The following is a 23973-nucleotide window of genomic DNA, read 5'->3' as shown; positions in this document are numbered from 1 at the left end:
TTCATTTCTGACTGGATCTTTTTTATGCTGCTGAGGTCCTAATTTCCTTGAGCATCCTAATAACCAGTGTTTGGAACTGCATCTGATAGATGGTTTATCTTAATTTTGTTTACTTTTCTAGAGTTTTGATCTGTCCTTTCATTTGGGCCATGTTTCTTTGTCTCCTCACTTTGGCAGCCTCCCTGTGCTTGTTTCTGTGTATTAGGCGGAGGAGCTGCTTCTACTCTGTGTCTTGCTAGTGGGGCCTAATGTAGTAGGTGTCCTGTAGGGTCCAGTGACCCAGCTTCCCATCACCAAAGCTGGGTGCTTGAGATGCAGCCTTGGTGTGGGCTGAGTACACCCTCCTCTTGTAGTTGAGCCTTGGTTGCCGTTGGCAGATCAGTGGGAGGAATCTACCCAGGCCAGTCAGCAGCAAGGACTGGCTGTGACCACTGACCACCAACCTCTGCCCTCCGTGGAGGATCAGCTGTGCAGGGGCAGGGGTGGGGTGCTCTTACAGGGTCTGTTGCTGTCCACTGGGTGTGCTGGCCCTGGGGTTTCCCGGATAGTGCAGGGCAAGATCAGCCCCGACTTGTATCTTTCCCAGGGCACCCTGCCTGAGCTGTAAAGCAATCTGAGATGGTTGCTACTTGTGCTGGGCTTGGAGATTCCCAGGCAAAGTCAGGCTGTGACTCTGGGCTGCTAGTTCCAGGCCTGGGGCTCACTGAGGCCAGCTGTTGCTTGAGAGGATTTAGGAAGTTGTGAAGCACCCATTCATATGGAAAAGCAGCTTGGATGGGGTGGGGTCTCTGAAGATCTCCAAGGCAGGTCAAACAGTATTAGCCAGGTTGATGGAATCTTAGACATGGCATCAGTCTGCAGACTCTGTGGGGGGAGGGCCCAGAAAAGAGACAATGGCCTCTGCTCATCTTGATGCCAGACACCTCAGCCTCCCCTTGCACACCACTGCTGCCCTTCAAGCTTCCTCTCCAGCACTGAAGCCCAGAGGAAGTTAGTCTGAGTAGGTGAGTCTGTGTGTGGGTTCTTTAAGAACTGCCTGGGGCTCCAGCACTTTCTTCTGCCAACTCAGTCCCCACTGGTTTTTGCAGTCAGAGATCATGGGAACTTATTTTCCTGGCACTGGAACCATGCGCTGGGGGCCTGGCGTGGCACTAAGACTACTCGCTCCCAGGATACTCCTCTCAATTTTTTAGTCACCACACATGGATGAGGGACCAGCCTGTTCTGCGCCTGCGCCCCTCCTACCAGTCTGGATGGATGCGGTTTCTTTAATTCCATAGTTGTCAGACCTTCATTCAACTCAATTTCTGTCAGTTCTGAGGAATGGTTGGTCTGTACTTTAGTTGTAATTTTGTTGCAGTTGTGCAAAGAGGTGAGGCATGTCTGCCTGTGCTGCCATCTTGACTGGAAGTCCCAAAGTGCACGTTTCTGTTTTCACATTTGAAGACTTCAGTACAGCAATAGCTTTGCCCACAGTGACCCACAGAATAACTGAGGATGCCCACGAGGAAGGATCTGAGTCTAATTGCTTACAGATACAGCCCCATGAGGATGCAGGACAAAAAAAACTTCTCTAGCCAACAAGGCCTACATGTGACCTGACTAGAAGCTGTGAGGATTAGCCTGCAGGAATGCGGGGTCACAGCTAGAAATGGGTCCGTGGCTGACCGCAATCTGTGGGGCCTGGGATGCCCACCTCAGTCCATCATCCCACCTGATGGAGACTTAGAACATTGGTACCAACCTCCCTAGCCCCGGTCAACAACTCTGGTTGCTCATGGGCCAACTCCCTGAAGCTGGCAACACCCTGGAGATCTCTGACAATCTGCTCCCTTGGGGACTGTGGTCTGGGTTTATCTGACCCAGGAATACGGAAGATGGAGAAGGAGCCTGGCCTCTGCAGGTTTCTCCCCACTCCTCTGATAAACTAGCACTGAGCTCCTGAGCTCAGACAAGCCAGGGACTCTCAACCTGCCGGCACCGGCACTATCTGCCCTGCAGCAGGAGAGCAGCTCTCGAATGCTGGGGCCACCGAACGAGACTTGCACAACACTGTACCACCCTCCATCTCCATCCTCTGGGCATCTCTTCATGAGGCTGGGACAAGCAGGAATCGGAACCTTGTTTGACCTTAATGGGCATCATGTATATTGGGTGACTCAAACTTTTCACCGCCCTGCGCGTGTCTGTAAATGACTTAAAAGCACTGCAAGTCTTGATTCTGAGACTACAAATAAATTTTAGTGAGTAGACGAATTCACAAAAACGGAATCTGCAAGTATTAGGATCACCTGTCCACAGTCTCCCCTGGGCATTGGTGACGGCACGCAGGCCGGCAGGGGTCCACCCATGTCCCCTCACCCCTACTCTAGTGCCTGGGAAAATCTCAGCACACATTCGTGGCTTCAGCCACACACTCCAACCAGACACCCCTCTTCCCCAGTCAGGAGGATGCAGCTCTCTGGCCTCCTCTGCGACAAGGCACCACTGGGCCCTGCAGGCTCTGGCCCTGCCTACCTTCGCCCGGGCAGGCTGCTGTCAGTCTGGCTGTTTCCCCCAACTTGCTGCATCTTGGACCTCTCGATGTGCTCCACGTAGGTCTGTATCATCTGTGGAGAAGGACACCTCTGTGTGAGTAATGCCTGCTGCCCAAGGCCTGTCTGCAACCCCTGTTTAACTTACAATGTCCTCAACTTGCTGTGCTCTGGTGGAAATGATGACAGAGCTCAGCAAAATGGAGCCCGACCAGTGCGAGGCTGACAGCTTACCGGCTTGGCAGTAGAACACCAGAACAGAAAAGCCAAGGAGGCAACCCCAGGTCAGCGGCCACCCCAGTGGCTGCTTCCTTGTGATTTCACTCCAGGTGTGGCCTGTGTGGGCTAGAGGTCATGGCTGGGCACCTACCTCTGTGTGTCGCTGGTGCAAAGCGTTGTACTCCTTCTTCATCTCTGATTCCCGCTCCTCCAACCGGGAAACTGAAAAACAAACAGCTGTTTGTCAACCACACAACCCAGCTCTCACAATTCCACCCTGCTCTAGGCTTCCTGGGTGGGGGGTGGAGGGTTCCAGGACAAGCCTGGTGCAGACCACTGCAGCATCTGAAGCTTAGAGGTTGCTATCAGCAGGAGAGAACGCCCTTGGGATGCTAGAATGCAAATTCTGACTTGGTCTAGGGTGTGCATAGTTTGTGTGCCGCGTTATCTGAAGCTATTTTCTGCTACAAAAAGGGACAGGACAAGTGAAACACACAAAGCATGACTACCTAAGCTGAAGTTAGCTAGCAGCTTCAGAGATGCAGGCAAAACTCACAGGTTGTATGAAGTGTAGACCAGAAGTGAGCAAGTGGCTGTGGAGAAAGGCACAATTCATAAGTGAGTAACCTCTAAGGTATGGTAAAGAGCCAAAGCGTACCCACACCTGAGACACATGACAGACACACAGGTGTCCCTTACATGGGTGCACCAAGGGCTAAAAAAACCAAGACATGACTATACTACCTGCAGGCTGGCAGCTGCGTCCCCCCTACCTTGGCAGTCCCTGTGACACACAGGATGGTCCCCTCTGGCCTGCATGGGTTCTGCCGCCTGACTGCTCTGAGGGGAAGCTACCTCGATAGCTGGTGACCACACCCCTACACCTCACCAACAGGGCAAGCATGCTGCTGGACTCAAAAACCTTCCGTCTGTGGTCCTTTGTTCAAACTGCAACTCTGTCCTTATAGTCCCACCAAGGGGACAGCTGATATGCAGAGCCAGGGATGGAACACATGACAGTCATGGGCCCAGAACTCATGTGGCAGTCCTCCCAGCACAGGCCCTGTCCTCAGCGACAGGGTGAGTGAGGCCTGTCCATCTGTCCTCTGCCAGTCCTGAGCCTCTCCATCTGCCCCACGTTCTGGTTACTGCTGTAAACTGATTGAACAGCGACACTACTCAGCACCCCACTTGGTCCCTAAGCTCTCCTGTCCCACGGTTCCTGGTGCAGCTTTCCCAGCAGTGTCCTTGAAGGCTACACTGCCGAGGTCATTCCCTACCAACAGGTAGGGCCTCAGAGCCTGCATTTCTAACACTCCAGGTGATGCTGACACTGCGGTCAGAGGACCAAACTTTGAGGAGCAACAGGTATTTGCACAAAGCAGAGTAACAGCTCGGTCATCCCTGGAAGAGCTCGAAGTGCCTACAGATTCTGGCACGTGCACACACAGAACTCGCTGCCAGAGGAAGGCCTCACCCCGGCCGCTGCTCCAGCCTTGGGAGGGGCTGGCTGTCTGTGCATGAGTCCCCGGACGGGACTTCGGGGTCCGAGTCCCACGACCTCTGTTGACCTCTCTGCGGGGGCAGGTGTACAGACAGCTGCCCGGAGGCTCAGCCTCCTCTCCCCTCTGGCTCCCACTCCTGGCACTGACCAAGTGATCGACTTCAATCTGTAATTTGGTGCTTACGGTTTTCCTTCTAAGAAGAGCTGAAAAGGTTTCACTATGAAAGGTACTCTAAGCAAATTGAATGTTAAGGAGTCTGTGTGGTTACAGAAAGGGTTTACCTGTGCATGCCTAAGCTGGGCCTTTCCTTCGCGTCCAGTGTGCAAACACAGGCATGCAAACATGGGTGTGTTTGTACACACATGCAGCCAATGGCCCGGTGGTTGCCCAGAACTCACCACCACCCTGTGGGGTACTGGCCTTTAAGTTCAGTTTGGGACAGGGATAGACCCAACACATCCAACCATTTTTCTCCCCAATTTTATCTTAAGTTTTCAGGGAAATGAAAGCTCCCGCCATCCAAGGGAACTAGGCAAAGCAGCAAACTAGGTCTCTCCATCATCAAAACCTCTAACTACAGAAACTGAAATCATACAAGTTATCTTAACTTTGACAGTACAATTTTGACAAAGACTTCTGAAAAGAACACTTCTTCTCCCAAGAGTAATCAGAAGCCCCTTTCTTCCCCTCTCCTTGCAAGAAGGAGGAAGGAACCTACAGGGACCTTAATCAGGTCTGAGGAACTGTCACTCCAGGGGCTGCATCATCAAGCCCAACTTCCAGGTCACAAAACAGCAATCTTTCCTCAGTGGGGTGCAGACAAGAGCCTTGCAGGGCGGGTAGGCAGCTGGGGAGCTTTGTCCCAAAGGACCACATGAGGGTCACAGACCTGTGATCTGGGGTCAGACAGAAGTATGTGCAAAAGTGCCTCACCACCAAAGGAGCCTTAATTATTTACTGTATTTCCACGAAGAACTGGAGGCTGATTACAGAAATACACAGCAGTGTAATGGTTGAAGAAATCCCAGAGAAAATAACATCAGGCTATCACTGGGTTTTCTCACTCTGTTTATCACAGGCTGTCCACATCCTGCCCAGCTGGGGCAGGTCGGAAAACAACAAACAATGTGATTTCAACCCTCAGGCTGCTACTTACTCTGATCTGCATAGTTTTTGGCCTTCAGTTCCAACTGGCGGGTCTGAAACTCATAGTGTTCCACCTGGATTTGTAGCTCTTTCTTCTCTTGTTCCAAGGCATCTTCAAACTCAATGAACTTCTGCATATGGAAGGGAAAGAGCTGGTGTCACGAACGTGGGGTGGTCAGGCGGCGGCAGCCCCTCTCAGAAGGGTCACAGGCTTCAAGGACCGAAGCGAAAGCCCAAGCTCGGGCCAGAATGCAGGGCTTCCCGACCTAAAACCTGCTTCCCTTTACGTCACATTGCCTGTCACCCTCTTCAGGCAAACCCTGACCTAGACCACAGGGGCAAGAGTAGTGACTGACTCTGTAACCTTGTAACCAGCCATCTGGGAAGACACAGGAGGCCCAGAATTCAGAATGCCCCACTCTTGCTTTAATTTTGGAACTCAGTAAATTTTTAACAAGGCACCCTGCATTTCTATTTTTGCACTGGGCCCCACAAATTATGTAGCTGGTCCTTGTGCTAAGTTTCTGAGCAAAATTACCAAGCCAAGTGAAAAGAAAGCTCTTTGAAAAATAAAAGAAACTCTTGAAAGGTCATAGGAGGAGACCTAGCTTCACACTGAAGCAGCTTGTGAAGCCAGGCCCTCTGGTGGGGGCAGGGATGGGCACTGGCGGCCACACGGATGCCACCAGCTACAACTCCTGTGACAGCCTCAAGGGGGAGCTGTTAACACCTCAATATTACAGTACAGAAAAAAATACTACTATTGAGAAATTTCATTTGTACTGAGAACTAGTATCAGCTGGGTTAAGACGGAGAGTTTCTCAGATGGCAGTAAGACACATCACTGATTTTAGGTCTAGGGTATCTAGAAAGGTCCATTAACTTGGGTAGGCCACACCTGCGTTTCCCCTAATACCTGCACCCAGCCCCCCACCCTGACACTGGGCCCTGGAGACACTTCCTCTGACAGCAGAGTTTGAAGGTCATTGTGCTAAAAACCGCTGCAGGGCAGGGGTGGCTCCCGTCGAAGGATGACTCACTCTGGGCTGGGACTGAGAGGGTGGAAATCCCAGAGGAGGGTGGGCAAGGGGAGACTTGGCTTCAGGAAGAAAGTCTGTATCAGTGACATCACACGTAATTTAAGTAACATGAATAAAGAGAAAATGCCTCCCAGCCAGGAGAAATCAGTGGTTTTGAATGACCGTGGTTGTAACCAACGTATGTAAGAGAACAAGTGCTCTCGATGGATGGGTAAGGATATGTTTTAAACTGGGCAATGTTAATCCCTATTACTCAAATAAACTCAAAAGAATGGTATAAACATATGCTTTTGTAGAAAAATCATGAGAATGTTAAGTTAAAAAGGAGAGTATTTCTTAAAAACCGTAATTCTACCATCCAGTCAGTTAAAATTGGGCAAGTTTGTGTGTGTGAGTGAGTGTATGAGTGTGTGGGGCAGACTGCGATCATTTTGCAGTGTTTCGTGTCCGATTTATTCATTTATTTAAACTGGAGCATCTTTCTACATGAAGAAACAGATTCTGCCACTTCCATTTTTAATAGCTGTGTGTTCCCCCTGTACGTGAACCACAGTTTATTCAGTTGATGGCCTACGGTTCTTTATAACGTCTGTTATTACCATGACTGCTATGTATCTGCCCAGCGACTCCCTACTATCCGAGGCCGAGGCTGCGCACTGCTGATGACTCTTTAGATGGGTAGGTGTCCCAACTCCTGTGCCCTGCACGGGGGTGGTCCCCTCCCCCAGAGCTCTCACCACCTCTCCATACAGCTTAACAACACGGCTGCCCCTCTCACAGGTAGGGAAATGGCCTAGCATAATTCAGTTCCTTGATTGCTGGTAACTATTTTTCATAAATGTATTGGTAATATATAGTAATTTCTCACATAAATGTCGACAGCCTCTGCGACTTCAAGTGAAATAACTTATAACGAAGGCATTTTACCATAGGCTAACTGATCTAAACAAGAGTTAAGTTCCTACGACATTTTATCAATATCATAACAAAATGACCTTGAACAAAAGGGTGTTATCTGAGGACCTGACATATATCACTTCTTTTATGAACAGCTCATATGTCCTTTGGGCCATTTACCACCAATGTTCATATTTTTCTTTTTTTTTAAGATTTCACTTATTTATCTTTAGAGGGGAAAGGAAGGAGAGAGGGAGAGAAATATCAATGTATGGTTGCCTCTCATGCATCCCCTGCTGGGAACTGGCCTGCAAGCCAGGCATGTGCCCTGACTGGGAATCGAACCACAATCCTTTGATTTGCAGGCCCGAGCTCAATCCACTGAGCTACGCCAGCCAGGGCCATATTTTCCTTAATGATTTGTAAGAACCTTTATTCTACACCTACTCACAACTTCGCCAGTCCCACGTGCTGCAAGTACTTTCCCCGGGATGCAGTTGGTGTGCGTGTACATAGAAGTTTACTTACTTCTGAACTGTTTACTTATTTAAGGAGTTATCTTTTCCTCATTGTTTGGAAATGCTACCTTTATCATATGCTAAATTCTAAATATATTTCAATCTATTTCTGAGCCAGTACCAAAGGCCTGCAGTGTTACATCTTTTAACAGTGGATACGTATTCACCCTCTTGAAGTTTCCTTTTGAATAGCCCATCAGAAAGCACTAGTTCTGTGGTCGTTGGGAAGAGGTCCCTATTTCTGATCACAAATGCTCAAGGCTAGACGCTGGACGAGGTGGAAACCCATCCTGAGCCAGTGAAGAACTGTGATGGGGCAGCTGAAGCTGGGAGATGGAAAATTTTTCAAGCCCTGGCTGGTGTAGCTCAGTGGATTGAGCGCGGGCCTGTGAACCAGATAATCACAGTTCGATTCCCAGTCAGGGCACATGCTTGGCTTGCAGGCCAGTTCCCAGCAGGGGATGCACAAGAAGCAACCATACATTGATGTTTCTCTTCCTCTCTCCTTCCCTTCCCCTCTAAAGAGAAATGAATAAAATATTAAAAAAAAATTTTTTTTCAAAGCAATCACTGTCCTACCTCAAGGAGCTTTTATACAAAGAAAAGGGTTCTTTCGTGCTACTGTCATTTCACTAGAAGTTTTTCCCATCTATATTTCATCATATTACCTGTATTTGATATTTGGGAGTCAGCTGAAAAGATTTTCAAACTAAAGACAATGTAAGAAAACCCACCTCCAGTTTCTTAAGGTCAGACAAACTTTTACAAATATTTTACTTATTTTATTTTTAGACAAAGGAGAAAGGAGGGAGAAAAAGAGGGAGAGAAGCATCAATGTGTGCTTGCCTTTTGTGCGCCCCCTACTGGGGGCCTGGCCTGCAACCCAGGCATGTGCCCTGACTGGGAATCGAACCAGCAACCCTTTGGTTCACACAGGTTGGCGCCCAATCCACTGAGCCACACCAGTCAGGGCCAGACAGACTTTTCTAAATCTATCCAGATAAGTGATCATTAAAATCCAACATAGGCGACAATGCCAAAAAGTCTTGTCATGCCAACAAATCCACATGCCTATATATTCCTGATGAAGTTGGCCCCAAACCAGGTCACATGCCGAAATCCTCTGACTATGGTATTTTAAGGCCTTTCAGCATCAGGAAATACAGAGACATTGACCTAGAGAGATAACATCTATATCCTCTGTGCACATACATGGACAGCCTCAAGGCCAAAGGCAAAGACACAGCAGAGGCAGGGAGATGGATCCAATGAGGGTGGCTTGACACACAGGATGCTTGTGGTTCCCTGGTCACATGGAATCCTGGTGCCAGAGGTGGTCCCCTGGGGCAGGAATGCTCAGACCTTAGGGACTAACATCCTTTCCATCCTCCAGGCACCACCAGCTGACAAGGGGTATGCGTGCTCACAGGGCACAAGCCCTACATGATCAAAAAGCCCCAAGAAACCCACAGGGCACTACCAGCAGACTCAAGAGGACCCTGACCTTGGCCGGCCTCACCCTCCCTGCCGGGCTCCAGGGGCGACCGAGCTGGGTGAGGACCACCACTGTCCAGTGTGAGACCCTCCCTGTCTCAGAGGACTGCGGAACCTTTCCAGGGCCGATGGCGAGGGACCAGTAGGGGCTCTGGGTTTAAGAAAATGTTACCGACACAACATGATGCTCTACAGCTTAAACGAAATCCTCCTCTTTCTTCCCCTCTTGAAAAAAAACATTTCAATGTCATTAAGGTAATTGAAGTTAGCAAAAATGGAAGCTAGCCATTTGACTGTATGGGATACGCAATCCTCAAGTATTATGAGGAATAACTGATGTGAGGGAGCAGTGCCTGGCCAAGACTAAACATGTACTTAATTCTTGCTTCTTATGAGGCCATGCTCAGGGCTTGACTTGAGATGAAGTAAAAATTATCTTGACAAGTGAAGAGGAGTGGATGGGGCCGAATATAAAGCAGAAGCTTTGCACTGGTGTTAAATGAGTAGAAGAGGAAACAAAGTTGCAAATCAAAGTTCTCTTCCAACCCAAGGGAGGGAGCTGGGGCAGGTGGGGAGCAGTGTCATTAGGGGATTCTTAAACTGGATTAAAGTGAGAAAAATTCAAAAGGTGTTTTCAAAGAAAAAAATATTTTTATTTACAGATCACTTACTTTAGATTTAAAACAATCAAGAACTTTTATCAGTCAGGGACAGTGTAGGGTAGAAACTAAGTTAAGTCTATTAAGGGACTTCCGCCAAGATGGAGGCATNTGGGTGAGGGAGTGTGCGGGTGGAGGGGAATAAAGGGGGGGGAATAGAACAACTGTAATGGTATAATCAATAAAATATATTTTTTAAAAATGTTAAGTCTATTACAGAAGTCTTCTGTAAGAAAAGTAAAAAAAAAAGGTAGAAGCTGACTACAACAAATCATGAATGGAACTGAGAATAAAAATGTAACCCCAGCACTCAGGTTGAGCCGGTCTGCACAGTGCTCACTGGATTATAAGTATGTCTCGTCTGGACTGGTGCAGCTCGGCTAGTGGGGCTTCATCCTAAAAAGCGAAATGTCTGTTCGATTCCTGGTCAGGGCACACGCATAGGTTGCTGGTTTGGCACCGGTTGGGGTGCGTACCAGAGGCAACCCATCAATGTTTCCTCTCTCTCACATCGATGTTTCTCTTCCTCTCTCTCTCCCTTACATATACTACGGATTTGAGTTTATTTGGAATTATCATCTGTCTAACCAAGTCTATTCAAAAGTCAAGTTGTACATGAAAACCCACGGATGTTTAAGGTGACTTTTAAGACAAACCTTTAAGTGCCCCCAAAAAGCAGTGACAGCAACTGTTGGGAACCTCTCTACCTAGTTTCAGGAGTTGTAACTGCCCCCCATGGCTAAGGATGAGTGAGCAACCTCCGGAATGCGAGCCACAAGGACACAAAGCCAGTCTCTGGCAGCAAACGCTGCCTCTGCTTCATTCCCCTGCCCCCAAAGCAGTTAGTCATGACGGGTACGACTCCTCAGAGGAGGGGCAACCTAAGCCAGACACAGGTCACTTGGGAGGCCATCAAGGAAGGACTGGGGGGGGGTGGCTGCAACAAAGAGGGAGTGATGGACCCTCGGCCCCCAGCTATTCTGACATAGCCCGAGGCCCCATTTCTGTCTGGGAGAAGCACTTCCTGGCTCTAATCCACTTAAGCCTGAAAACCTGTGATGGTTAAGGAGGCAGTGCAGCCCTTTGCCGGCTAGAGGAGGATCCGGGGTGATCAGGTATAAGAAAGAATTTGTAAAGTCCTATGAAACCTGCTTTGCAGAGAGTACTTTCATTCATATGGTAAGTGTCCAAGCAGGAAATGAGTATGTGTCCCAAAGTTTTGCAACCCCCTTTCCTGACAGACACTGACTCAGACTAAGCCCTCAGATTTCTTTGAAATGTTATCGACTGTTTGATCCTTGCCGCCTGGATTCCTGTGTATTACAACCCAGTAAAAGCCATTGAGGAAGGGGCTCCTGGCCTTTCTCCTCTGAGAGATTGGCCACCTCTCCTCCCCAAGCAGATCATGTCTTGGTAGATTACTTTCATCCGTGGCGGACGGGGGGACTTGTAGGCAAAGTCACCCCCACAAGCAACCACACAATTGTAAACCCACTGGCACGACTTTGCCTTAACACCTAAATGTGAAACACCTAATTCCGACCTCGAAAGACCAGTATACCCGGGAGTCCCTTTGTAGATTTGTTTTTAAGATATAATTCCTTCCCCCTCCTCATTAATAAAGTGCTACTTTAAAATTCAGTTCAACCTTGATTTTCTGAATTTTCTTTATGGTGAATTCAAGATACAAACTGAAATACCCTGAGTGTGGGCTCTTCCCAAATCTAGGATTCCAAGGAAGCTTTTCTCAGTATTGCAGGGGACAAGACCATTCTTCCCATTTTAGACATAGAAGCAAAGTTAAGAAACTGACTTTCCATGTCAACTATAAAGTTATGACAACAGAAGCCCGTGTTCCGAATTTCCAGAACGCAAGAGAACTCACTAGGTAAACACTCTCCGGGAACGTGATCATTAGAGTGTGGGCGACTTTTCTAACTCAAGGTTATTTCATAGCAAAGTAAATTATCACATTAAATTTAATTCTTCCCTCTTAGATGTCCCTTAGGCCAGGGTCACACACAGGAAAGAACTCAACTCTGGCTTATTAGAAATGAACCCAACAGGAATCAAAGACTTGTTCCTTTGGGCTCAGTGGGTTGGGCATCATTCCACAAACCGGAAGGTCGCTGGTTCATTCCTGGCCGGGGCATGTGCCTGGGTTGTAAGCCAGGCCCCCCAGTTGGGGACGTGAGAGGGGCAACTGATTGAAGTTTCTCTCCTTCCTTTCCTCTCTCTCTAAAAATAAAAAAAAATAAAATTTTAAAAAAGATAAAGACCCCTCTCCTTCTTTTGCATTATTGATCATTTAATTCCTTCCTGGGACTGAGGGTGCAGAGTGAATTTCCAGAAGGAAAATGCTTTTGGGGGGTCTTTTATGACAGGGCAGGCAGAGTGGTAAACACTTGGGATGCTCGGTGTAGGCTCTGTGCCCAGAGGAGACGCCCCTCTCCTGATGGCCAGTTTCCGGGACTGACAGTGATTCCTGACACGATCAAACATTTACCGAGGGCTGAACTCCTTGGCCCTCAAGCCACAGGTGCTCCTTACGGCTTCTTTTTTCCATTTCTCACACCTGCCACCATTTAGATCTAGAATCCTTGTGGAGGAGGACACAAGTGTGGGGGCCCTGGAACTACATGAGCTGTCCCCAAGGCCTGCTGGGTAACACGCAGGAAGAGCATTTCTGTAGTCAAGTATTAGACTCACTAGACGCATGTCTGAGAGACCAGGCCAACAGGCAGAAATCCAAGAACCTGGTTGAATTTGTAAAAAAAGGCAAAGGTTCCTCACGTTATGTTAAAGTGACGCTGGTTCAGCATCTGCCTAATAAGAATCCCAGCCAATGGCACTGGGTTAACTCACACCAATTTCCAAGAATTAGTAAGACAGAAAAAATGTATGTATAAATATATAAAATATTTATATATTATATACTTATGTATATACTATATATTAAATACATATACTTTATATATTAAACATAGCATATATATTATGTTTGGTACATGGGGAAATAAGAAAAAGAAAGATAAAACTGAAACTGTAAGTCCTGGCTGGTGTGGCTCAGTGGAGTGAGCACCAGCCTGTGAACCAAAGGGTGGCCAGTTCAATTCCCAGTCAGAGCACATGCCTGGGTTGCGGGCCAGGTCCCCCAAGTAAACCATATTCTCCAAAGCAATCTTAGTAGTTTATACTGGCTTCTTGTACAGTTTAACAGGAGACACGCCAAGGAAGCCCGTAGTGTGCCTTTCTGCAAAGGCTCTTGTCCAGAACTGAACACTGTAAACTTGAGACAGGCCCACAGCCACATGCACAAGCAAGCACCCAGGGGCTTTGGCCCTGATCTGGGTATTTGTTTCCCAAGAAGAGAGAAGTGGTAAAAAGGCTGGTGTGGGGAAGGTCGGGGGACAGGAATCCGACGCGAAGCGGAGCAGGAACAGCACTCAGAGAGCATGGAGAACCCAAGAGCTGGGTAGGTACACCTAGGAAACTTCAATGAAAGGCACCCCTTTGAATACATCACTGCTGATAATCCGAATTTAAATCTCCTAGCCCTCATCTCCCCTGTACCACTTAACTTGGCATTTCCCAAATCTCTTGCCCATCAGAGGTGGTCCGCACTGAGCCTATGCAGACTCTTAGTGTCTTAGCAAATATCTCACTTCCTTGGGGGTAATAAGGGTTCTTTCTTAGGACGCCAAAGTCCTGAGGCAGGCCACCAACCAGTTTTAGCCTCTCCAGAACAAGTCATCCCGAAGTGCCTTGGGGTATGGGACGGACAAACGCCCACCCACTGGGGTACCTCTCAGCTCCAAAGGAATGAATAAGAGGATAACTAGGAGCCGCCCAGATGAATGTCAGCATCATTCTGCTGACTCAAAGAGGCCAGAAGAACGAAAAAAATATACACTACATGATTCCAGTCATATAAAGTTCTAAAAAATGCAAATTATTCCACAGTGGCAGAAAGCAGGCAGGTGATTACCGGGGGCAGGAAAGGCAGGGAGAAGAGAGGCTCTGAATGGGCATGAGGAACCTGTGGGGGTGGTGACGATCGTCAGTGTCTTAACTGTGGGGGTGGTCTCTGGGTGCCGATGTGTCAAAACTCACCAAATTGCACACTTCAGACATGTACAGTTTAGTGAGCTGACCTGAATAAAGTTGTTTTCAAGAAAGAGAGAAAAGAAAAGGAAGCCAAAGATTTAATTCTGGGTCATAAGCACCAGACAATTTCTGGGTTCTGGGATTTCCCACCAGACCTCTTCTCAGCCTTTCAAGGATTTTAGCACCTCTGCTGTTTCCTAAACAGCTGGTGTTCTTTTTTCTTTCTTTTTTGGTTTGTCTCACATAGTTTCTTCTGTCTGGTCTCCTGTATCAAAACCCACTGCTTTGGGATCTCCCTTCTTTCTGGAACATGTTCACTGACACAACGAAAACAATCCACGTTTTAAGCATCTTCCTTTCTTGCCTGAAGCTGAGTAACAGAAATGTTTCCTGCCTGCCCTTGTGACTGAGTTCCTCTTGATTGGGACTCTCTGTGTTTCTTGGACTTGCACCACAATTTACAATAAACAAGTGCTGAAAGCAACCAAAGTGCCCACCAGTAAATGAATGAATCAAAAAACTATGGTACATTTACACAATGGAATTCTACGCAGCAGAAAGAAAGAAGGAGCTCCTACCCTTTTCGATAGCATGGATGGATTGGGAGAGCATTATTATGCTGAGTGAAATAAGCCAGGTGAGGGACAAATACCATATGATCTCACCTTTAACTGGAACCTAATCAACAAAAGAAAAAAGTAAGCAAAATGTAACCAGAGACGTTGAAATTAAGAACAATCTGATAGTAACCACGGCGGGGGGGGGGGGGGGTGTTTAGGAACAACTATAAAGGACACACGGACAAAACCAAGGTGGGGGTAGAAGCAAGGGAAGGAGGTGGGTTTGGCTGGGGTGGGGGGAAAATGCAACAGACAACTGTAATTGAACAACAATAAAATAATAATAATAATAATAATAATAAAAGTGACTGAGCCTGACTGGGTTTGGCTGCGATGCCCAGTATGACAGCCCCCACAACCACACGTGGCTGTCTACACTTACACTACTTAGAGTCACATTTGGAGTGTCAATAGCCCTGTGTGGCCATGGGCTACTGAATTAGACAACACAAAATAGAAATTTCCATCACCACAGAAAGTTGTTGGACAGACAGCTGCATCACACTCGAACTGCAGAGAAGAGTTCCTGACCTTCTGGAACTAAATAGAACAGCTCCGTGTAATGTGCACAGAGGTCAGGGAAAGCTGCTTTCCCCTCGTACACACACACACACACACACACACACACACACACACACACACATGACTAGCATTTCTTTGGGGAGTGTGATCAGGAAGAAAAGAACCAGAGGGCACTGACAGTTGGTGAAGCAGGAAGGTGTGGGGATGCTGGGGTGCGAGGCACAGGTGCGGGGCCTGCTCCCCGGTCGGTCGGGGCAGTGTGGAAGGTCTGGGGTGGGCCAGCTGGAATGATGGGAACGTTCACTCCCCACATGCACTCACTCACTGAAGCGGCCAGCATCTAAATGTGCTGCAGCCTCTGTGCAGATGTGCACAGGCACCAGCCAGTGGTCTGGCAGTGGGAACAGCATGCAGAGAAGGCGGAAAGGAGCGCAGTGGGGCAGGGGTTCAAGTAGAAGGGGGCCCCTCCTGGAAGTCCCTTTGTCTACTGAAAGTAGTCCCCATTTTATCACTATGTATGGCAGCACCCCCTCCAACACCTCCCCACCCGAGTGCCTGCCCCAGGACAGAAAGGAGCTGAATGCTGCAGCCAAGCCTGCACTCAGGGTATTTTGTTGAGTAAATGGATGAGCGAGAGCGGGAGGGGTGACCTGCTTCCATAGAAGCTCACTCTGGCTAGAAAAGGTTTGGGAGAGGAGAGAGTGGTTGGGGAGATCAATGTGACAGTGGCAACTGGAACCAGGATGGTACAATGAAGATTAAAAAAAGAAAGTATATTGCCCTGGCTGGTGTGGCTCAGTTGGTTAGAGCATCATCCCGTAACCGGAAAGGATCCTGGTCCGGACGTCAATCCCTGGTCTGGAAGTATATGGAAGGCAAACAAATGATGTTTCTTTCTCACACTGATGTTTTTCTCTCTCTGTTTTTTCCTCTCTCTCTCTAAAACCAATAAAAAAAAATGTCCTCGGGTGAGGATTTAAAAAAAATTTTAAAAAGAAGGCATATGAAAACAAAAAATTGGGCCAAAAGAATGCTGGAACTTAGTGAGCAACCAGATATGAGAGGTGATAAGGATGGCCCCAGGACCCTGACTTTTAAGGGAGCACAGGAAACAAATGCCTGGGAAGTCTGTGTTGTCACTGACAGTGCTCCTGGCTTGGCCTCTGGTAGTTATCTTTTCGTGCATTCACAGCCATCCTCTCACCCTCATCATCCTTCCAGCCTCAGCAATGAATGGAGCTTGAGAAAAGGAACCCCGTCTCACACCTGTGTATCACCCCCACACCCCGTACACAGCAAAGATTTAAGAGATTCTTAGACAAGCTCAACATCACCTCTGGGGGTGTCCTGAATCTCCTCTGAGGTCACGTGAAAGCTACACTGAACGAAATCCTACAGAATAACTGGCCTGTGGTGTCACAATCATCAAGGTCATGAAAAGCAGAAAGTGAGGATCCGACTCAGAACAGGGGGGACCACGGGAACATATGAGTCCCCAAAGGTCTTAGCAGAGTGAGAGGGAGAGACGGATAGAGAAAAATGTGGGAAAAAATTCACACCTGGGAATCTGGGTGAAAGGTATGATTTTTGCAACCTTGCTATAAATTGTTCCAAATAAAGAACCAGATATTGAAATTTAATTTAGAAATCCCAGTTTGGAAGCGCTAACTTGTACCAGTCCTTGACCCCACTGCCTAACTGCCGCCAGAGGGTTCCTGCCACGGCAGACAGGACACAGCGGCGGGCAGAGGCCCCCACACCAAAGTGGGTATCTTCTCTACGTGCTCGCCCTAGCTGAAGAGTGCCTCTCTTTTGCTCCTGTACACCTATTTTTTTTTCCATTTTGAGGGGAGATTTTGGTGTACTTCTGGTCACTCTGGCCCAGCTACACTGGACGAACATTTGGAGGCAACTAGAAAGGCAGCTCAGGCCACCCAATCATAATGGCTTCATCTGAAACAAACACACAATTTTTAGAAACTGCTCTTAATACTACAACATGGCAGAAAAAGAATCACATACCTTGTCCAAGCAGTGATGGATTTACTATGTGTAATGTGGGCAACAAGAAGAAAAACTTCTGATTCAATGTATCAATTCACTTATGAAAAAAGGCAAAATGATAATCTCTGTGGAGTAGGATTACGACTTTCCCCCCACCTCCATCCTAACCCCACCTGAGTGCTCCTCCATGAAATGGATTACTTTTATATAACTAGAAGACCGTTTGGAGTCAAACTTCCCTCCAGTTGGATGCTTTTTTTACAATTCCAAATGCTGCAGTATCGGCAAATGGCCACAAAGATACCTCTTCAACAGCATCCACTTGGGTTGCTTGTGATAAGTAGTAGTTTCCTCAGGGCAAAGAAGATTTTAAGGCAAATGATGGCTGCTAAACTCACACCCGTCTCAAACATTTTTCCTCTCATCAGCTAAGTCCTTGACCACAGCAAGGAAGGGGGCTCTCTGCTGCCCAGGGAAACGGCACATGGAGCCCTCCACTCGTTGCTGCCTTGGGTTAGTACTGAGGGGCATCTACACGCTCTCCAGCAGTCCCAGTCAACTGCCCACTTCCAACCTTCTTTCTAATGGGAAAGAGCTTGGATTTTTAAAATTTTCGACATCTTTAGGCCTCTGTAGAAATTGCAGAAGCCAGCAATAGGTCCAATTAGCTCTGCAAGCTTGAGTGAGGTTCTCTGGTCTCAATTACAAGGGTAAAGCCCGCACAAGGAGAGACTAAGATGTCCAGTGCTTACCAACCAAAGCTGCCCTGAACATCCATCAGGGTGCTCCTCCCTGACTCGGCTACATCTGCCTCGTAGCAATTCTGCAGAAAAACAAGAGCCAGTGATGGGTCTTGGCACTTAAGATGAAAGTGATTTGCCACGACTGACAACCCACTCACTTTACAGAGGTAGCCACTGTGGCCAGAGTGGGGAAGACTGGTCACCGCGTATGCGGCTCCCAAGGGCAGAGCAGGCACTTAAGCTTTCATGGGCGGACCCCAAGGCCCTCTCCCTGGACTCCACTATCTCTAGTTACCATCGTTCCCATTGAGTGAGCAGTCCTGGGACCAAGGAGCCACCCTAGGACCAGAACATTCTTGCAATTTCTCACTGCTGTTATTACCAGCAAGAAGCAGAGGACAGGTTGTTTGCTGTGCTGAAGACTTTGAAGAAAAAAAACCATGAAGATTCTGTCTGCTCAGAAGGCTGCAGGAGGCTCAGGTTACCCAGCCCTGACTAAGCCTTCTGGAGCAGAGTGGTCGGTGTGCCTGAGCTATTCTGTAACATGAACATGTCTGCAGCCTATGACGTGCCAGCTCTTGTGCTATCGGACACACATCTGTGATCTCAATACCTGCCTAAAAAAAGAGGCCAATCCACAAAGCAGTGCTCCCTTCCACAAAACTGAGAGTGAATGCCTGCTAGGTTTCATAAATGAGCTAGAAAGCCAAAATGGTTACAAGATTTTTTTTTCAGTTGTAACATCACTTTGCAGTCTAAGGGTGGACATCGAATCACATTTAATCAAAGCCGTGTTGCTGGCTAGCCAGGCATTTGCTTCATGGCTCTCTGCTCAGGAAACTCTGTGCAGTTTCTCCTAATAGCTGGGGCAATGGTGGGGTTTGGCCTTGAAGGCATTTTCCTCCAAACCACAAGCACACTGCCCCCAGCTCTTAGTCCAGGGGAGTGGAGGTGAGAGGTCAGAAGCATACTCGCTCATGGTTGCACTTGAACTGCAAAGAGCAGGGCAGAGACCTAATCTATGTAGAACTTATCTTAAACTAGAGGTTATGATTCTTAGCCTTATGGTTATCCATCTTGGTTTTCTCCTTTTAGTTCCTTCTCATCCACGATGTTGACCACATAGCTACTGATGAAAGAAAACAAACCTACTTGCAATCTCAGTTAGGCATCCAATGGCCACCAAGATCGGTCAGAGAAGTGGGGGGAACTCCCCGGCACAAGAGAGGTAACCATAGCCTCATGGGTGGGTAAGGGGAGCCCCAGTGCTCCAGCCCTCAGCGGGTGCAGCTGTCTGGTCTTCCACAGCAGCAGGACAGGGAAAGAACCTAGGCCAGGAGTCAAGAGACTGGGTCCTGGCCTGGCTCTTCCAGGGCATGTGACCTTGGCACAGTCCCTTTGGATCGCAAATCAGTGCTCAATCCACTGAGCCACACCAGCCAGGGCTGGCACAGTCCCCCTACTTCACAGCCCCAGTTCTTTCCCCTGTAAATGCCTATGGCTACTCTGAAGTCTAAAATCCTATGAGCCTTTGCATCCTCTTGAGAGTTTTAAATCAGTTTTGGTGGAGCTTGGCAGCCCAATCCGTAGACAACAGTTTCTTGACAGACGCATGAAAGCAAAATGAATCAAAGTAGATACAAGGCAGTGTTCATTTTTATAAACATGCTTTAAACCAAACTACAGCATAAACCACTGTGGTTAAAATAAAAGGTAAAATACTGAAACAATCTTCTATGTCAATGGTAAAGTCAAGACTATGTTCAGCCAAATTAATTGGAAAGTTTAACTCATTTAATAAGAAACCGCCCAATCGTCAAACAGCATCACCTAATGGCTAGACGAACAGAATGTCAGGTGTTAGAGATCACCTAGGGCAAACGACTCATTTGACTGATGGAAAATCAAAATGCAGATGGGGCAGGCAACATGCACAAGGTCACAAAGGCAAAGCGGGACGGGAGCACACATCCCTCATCTGCTCAGGTCTGCCACATCCTGTCAAATATTTGATGGTGAATGAATGAAGTTAAGTGGCATTCTCTACAATGCATGGTTCTCCTAGCTGGTTCACAAGTAAGTGATTCCCAGGTCATGGAGGTATCCTAGAACATAAGTATTTCTAAACTTTACTTTTAGCTCCTTAGAAGCCAGACTGAAATTTCTCAGCCTTTTTCCACCTAAGCTAACAAGGAACCATGGGGCAAAGAAATCACCTCGGAGACCTGGAGTCCTTCACCTGGTGCCAGAGAAGCAGCCTAACTGTAGCTTTAGTCATGTGTTTACATCAATTATCAAACTAATCCATGTCCCAGACCTTCAAAACATTGGATTAGGGACAAGGAAAAGGCCTGACAGCTGACCTCTTCTGCTGCAGAACCTTAAGAATCTCAGACATCCTTTCTCTGGGACGGTTTAGAATTGCTGCAACAAGAGGTAGCAACTGGGGTCTAGTTTGCGAAAAACAAACAGAAAAGCAAAAAGAACTGGAAGTCTGGAACCAGAGGTGGGTACTGAGGGGAAACGGAGGCTTGGCCCGACACTAGGGGCTGTTTAGGCTGCAAGCTCCACCGGTGAAACCCAGTGGTTACGGGCTCTGGCCTCTAGGCTGGAGCAGCAGGCGAGAGGGTCGGAGGACGGGGATGGCCAGGGCTCACCCCCTGGGCTGGGCTAGGGGCCCCAGTAATTTGGGAGCAGTGCTGGGAAGGGCTGGCGGGACAGGGTCCCCGGGCGGGGCGGGGAGTACGTGGTCCACGGGCGGGTCCCCAGCGCGGCCGGCCCACGCACCTCCTCGGCCTGCTTGCGCAGCGCCTTCTCGCGCTCGTACTGGGTAAGCAGCTGCTCGTTGTCCTCACGCAGCAGCTCCAGTTCCACCTCATGCTCCTGGTTCTCGCTGAGCACCGAGTCCAGATTCTCCAGCACGTTAACCACGAGCGGCATGAGCTCCTTGACCACCTCCTCGTCGTAGCAGTGGATGAGACGCTCGAATTCGCGGTAGATGGAGCCTGCCAGGCCCGACACCCGCTCCGACATCACGGAGCCGGAGCAGTAGTCATCCTGGTACACCACCACGCCACCGCCTTCGTCCATCTGGATCTCCATCATCGCGGCCACCGCTGCCGCCAGCGCGGCCTGCTGCCTGCCGGCGCGCCTGCTCTCCCGCCCCGGCTGCCCTGAATCCGCAGGCCGCGGCCAGTCGCCTGGGTCGCAGCGACTATCGCAAAAGCCTCAGAGCTCAGTCACCGCCGGGGCTGCTGCTGCTGGTGCTGATGCTGCGCCCTTCACTCAGCGGCAGGAAGTCCCGCCCCTAGGAAGTCCCGCCCACCAGGGAGAGGCAATGTTGCAGGTCGTCTCCAGCCGCAGCCCTGTGACGCCGCGCCGCTAGGGGTCGCAGGGGCCGCTCAGTAGGAGAAAGCGGGCCTCTGCACTGGAAGCTCGGGGGAGCAGGGGAGAGCGCTTCCGGTCAAGCAGTTACCGGCACTACCCACCTTCCAGCGTCCGTGACATTTAGCGTGATCCCGGCAGCTGTCAGACATTGGCCTGGACTTTTAAGTGAATTAGTATATGTCCCAAGAGCATATATATAGTCAATTGTGTACGATTTAGAGACTTAAACCAGCATCCGTGAGCCCACCCTACCGTTTAGATGTGACCATGGAGCTGACCTGGTGTACTATGATTTACCATTATACTGTTACTACACTGTAGTGCGCAGACCAACACAGTAAGCATTCAGAGCTTCTCTTCACATAGTGGCTACCATCCACACTATCCCTTCTGGGATTCTAGTTAAGTGCAAGTTACCTATTATCCTAAAATGCAGCTGATGAGCTCTTTCATTCCATCTGTTTGATGTCCTGCATCGGGTGTAACTCTTTCAGATTTCCCAGCTTCCCTTCAGCTACGTGTAACCTATCTAACCCATCCATTGAGTTATAAATGTTACTGGTTACGTTTTAAATTTCTACCCCTATATAATTTTATTATCATCTATCAATTTGGATAGACTCTCATTTCTTCCACTTCTAGCTACTTATTTTAAATCTCTAGGTTTTATTTTTTTAACCTCAAAATTAACAATATCTGCAGCTTTTGCAGGTTTGATTCTGCAATCTGTTGTTTTGGTTGACTCTTGCCCAGGCTGCTTCTCCCTTCCCTTGAGATACTATTCCTTGGAACTTGGGAATACTTTAGGACAAAATTTAAAATAAATTACTCCCAAGGATTTTTTCCTTCATAGGCAAGAGGACACCATGAACCCAAGAATTCCAGCTTAAGGGCTCCACAGGTAGTATGAATTCTGACCAAAGTCAAAACAAGTAATTAATGGAAAGGATTTTAACTTATTCTAAAATATAAATTTCTCAAAACAAATTTTCAGACCATACCTTTGAAATAAATGGGGATTTGTAAGGGTCTGGAGAATGACTGGGTTTGTAGAGACATAGACAAATAATAGGAATAAACAGGAATTGATTATGGGACTAAAGGAACTGAAAATACCCTTGTGACTTTGTTCAAAATACTGCTGACTTTTGCCCTGGCTGGTGTAGCTCAGTGGATTGAGCGCGGGCCTGCAAACCAGACGATTGCAGTTCGATTCCCAGTCAGGGCACATGCCTGGGTTGCAGGCCAGTTCCCAGCAGGGGACTCAAGAGAGGCAACCGTACATTGATATTTCTCTCCTTCTCTCCTTCCCTTCCCCTCTGAAGATAAATAAATAAAATCTTAAAAAAAAATACTGCTGACTTAAAAAAAACTAGTTTGGCCCTGGCTGGTGTAGCTCAGTGTATTGAGTGTGGGCCTGCAAACCAGACGATCACAGTTCGATTCCCAGTCAGGGCACATGCCTGGGTTGCGCGCCGGTTCCCAGCAGGGGACCTACAAGAGGCAACCATACATTGATATTTTCTCTCCCTCTCCCCTTCCCTTCCCCTCTAAAGATAAATAAATTTTAAAAATCTAAAAAAAAATCACTTAAAAAAACTAGTTTGTTTTAATAAAGCACTTTGATAAATTATAGCAATATTGACGCATTTATATTTTTCTCTCTACTTGATCCCTCCAGAATTTGGAAACTCTTAGTATTATTATTGTCATGGCAACATATTTGTTCACATGAATTCAATAGTAATCTGATTTTCTTCCAGCTTCCAATTGTGGGTTTATTAGCTAAGACTTTGACTGGAATGTCGTGTCTGGGAGAGACATGCCTAGCCTCTGGGTGTCAGCAAAAGCTTTAAGGAATAAGATTGACCTTGAGCCAAGAAAAGCCTCTTGGAGAAATGGTCTGATAACTTGCTTATTCATGCGGTTCCTGGCAGTCTCTCCAGGTAAGGAGCGAAGGTTGCTTTCCTAGGAGATGGCAAGGAAGAACCTTGAGACATTTTAGGGACCTCAAGTACTTGAGTTTACCGAGACATGGAGGTATTGCAAGCAAAGCCTGATGCCAACTGTGTGGCTTGGCTTTTCCACCTTGAGGGGCTAAAGTTCATTCTGAAAATTCCTGCTAACATTCTAGCAAAGTAGATTTAAGAAAGACTATACAATCAATTGCTATTCTTGTTGTGTTCATGCAAATAATCAGGCTGAATTGAAATGGACTTAATACAGTAAATGAGTTGGTTTTAATTTGGCTCTTTGATAAAAATGAGGGTGATTTTAGGAGAAAAATAGGCTTTAATAAAATCTGTAAAACATAATTACAGACATTAGTCTATAATTCACTGAATTATCTGTAAAATTTTGTTTTTCACCTATAAACAAGAATGGATCCTGAATTTTTAAATTACCTTAAGTGTTTTGGCTAACCCTTCTAAATTCCATAGAAATGGAAGAATAATTGAGAGTGGGGATTTGTGACAGTAGAAAATTGTAGTGGTGGGAAATTTTAACCCACCCAACCGTTCTTCTGATATTGTTGCTGTACGTCCTGACTCCAATGTGTGGCTTTTAGATGAACCAC

General features: G+C 47.7%; 1 protein-coding gene across 20 annotated transcripts in view; it reads right to left on the bottom strand.

Moving 5' to 3' along the window:
- Nucleotides 1–21301, bottom strand: part of MAPK8IP3 (mitogen-activated protein kinase 8 interacting protein 3) — a 55652-nt gene extending 34351 nt beyond the window's left edge. For 17 of the 20 annotated variants that reach the window (XM_037034375.1, XM_037034380.1, XM_037034377.1 and 14 more), the window contains exons 1-4: nt 20796–21301; nt 5415–5535; nt 2905–2975; nt 2518–2609 (exon numbers count right to left, since the gene is read on the bottom strand). In XM_037034375.1, coding sequence (XP_036890270.1) covers nt 2518–2609; nt 2905–2975; nt 5415–5535; nt 20796–21113 — 602 coding nt within the window. In that variant the 5' untranslated portion in view covers nt 21114–21301. The other 3 variants (XM_037034392.1, XM_037034393.1, XM_037034395.1) reach the window with 3 other exon arrangements.
- Nucleotides 21302–23973: the final 2672 nt, after the last annotated feature.

This window comes from Sturnira hondurensis, unplaced genomic scaffold (assembly GCF_014824575.4).
Source record: "Sturnira hondurensis isolate 20B ecotype Veracruz unplaced genomic scaffold, ASM1482457v3 Scaffold0022179, whole genome shotgun sequence".
NCBI lineage: Eukaryota > Metazoa > Chordata > Mammalia > Chiroptera > Phyllostomidae > Sturnira > Sturnira hondurensis.
Note: the sequence above shows the minus strand (reverse complement) of the source record. Positions and strands in the feature narration are given on the sequence as shown.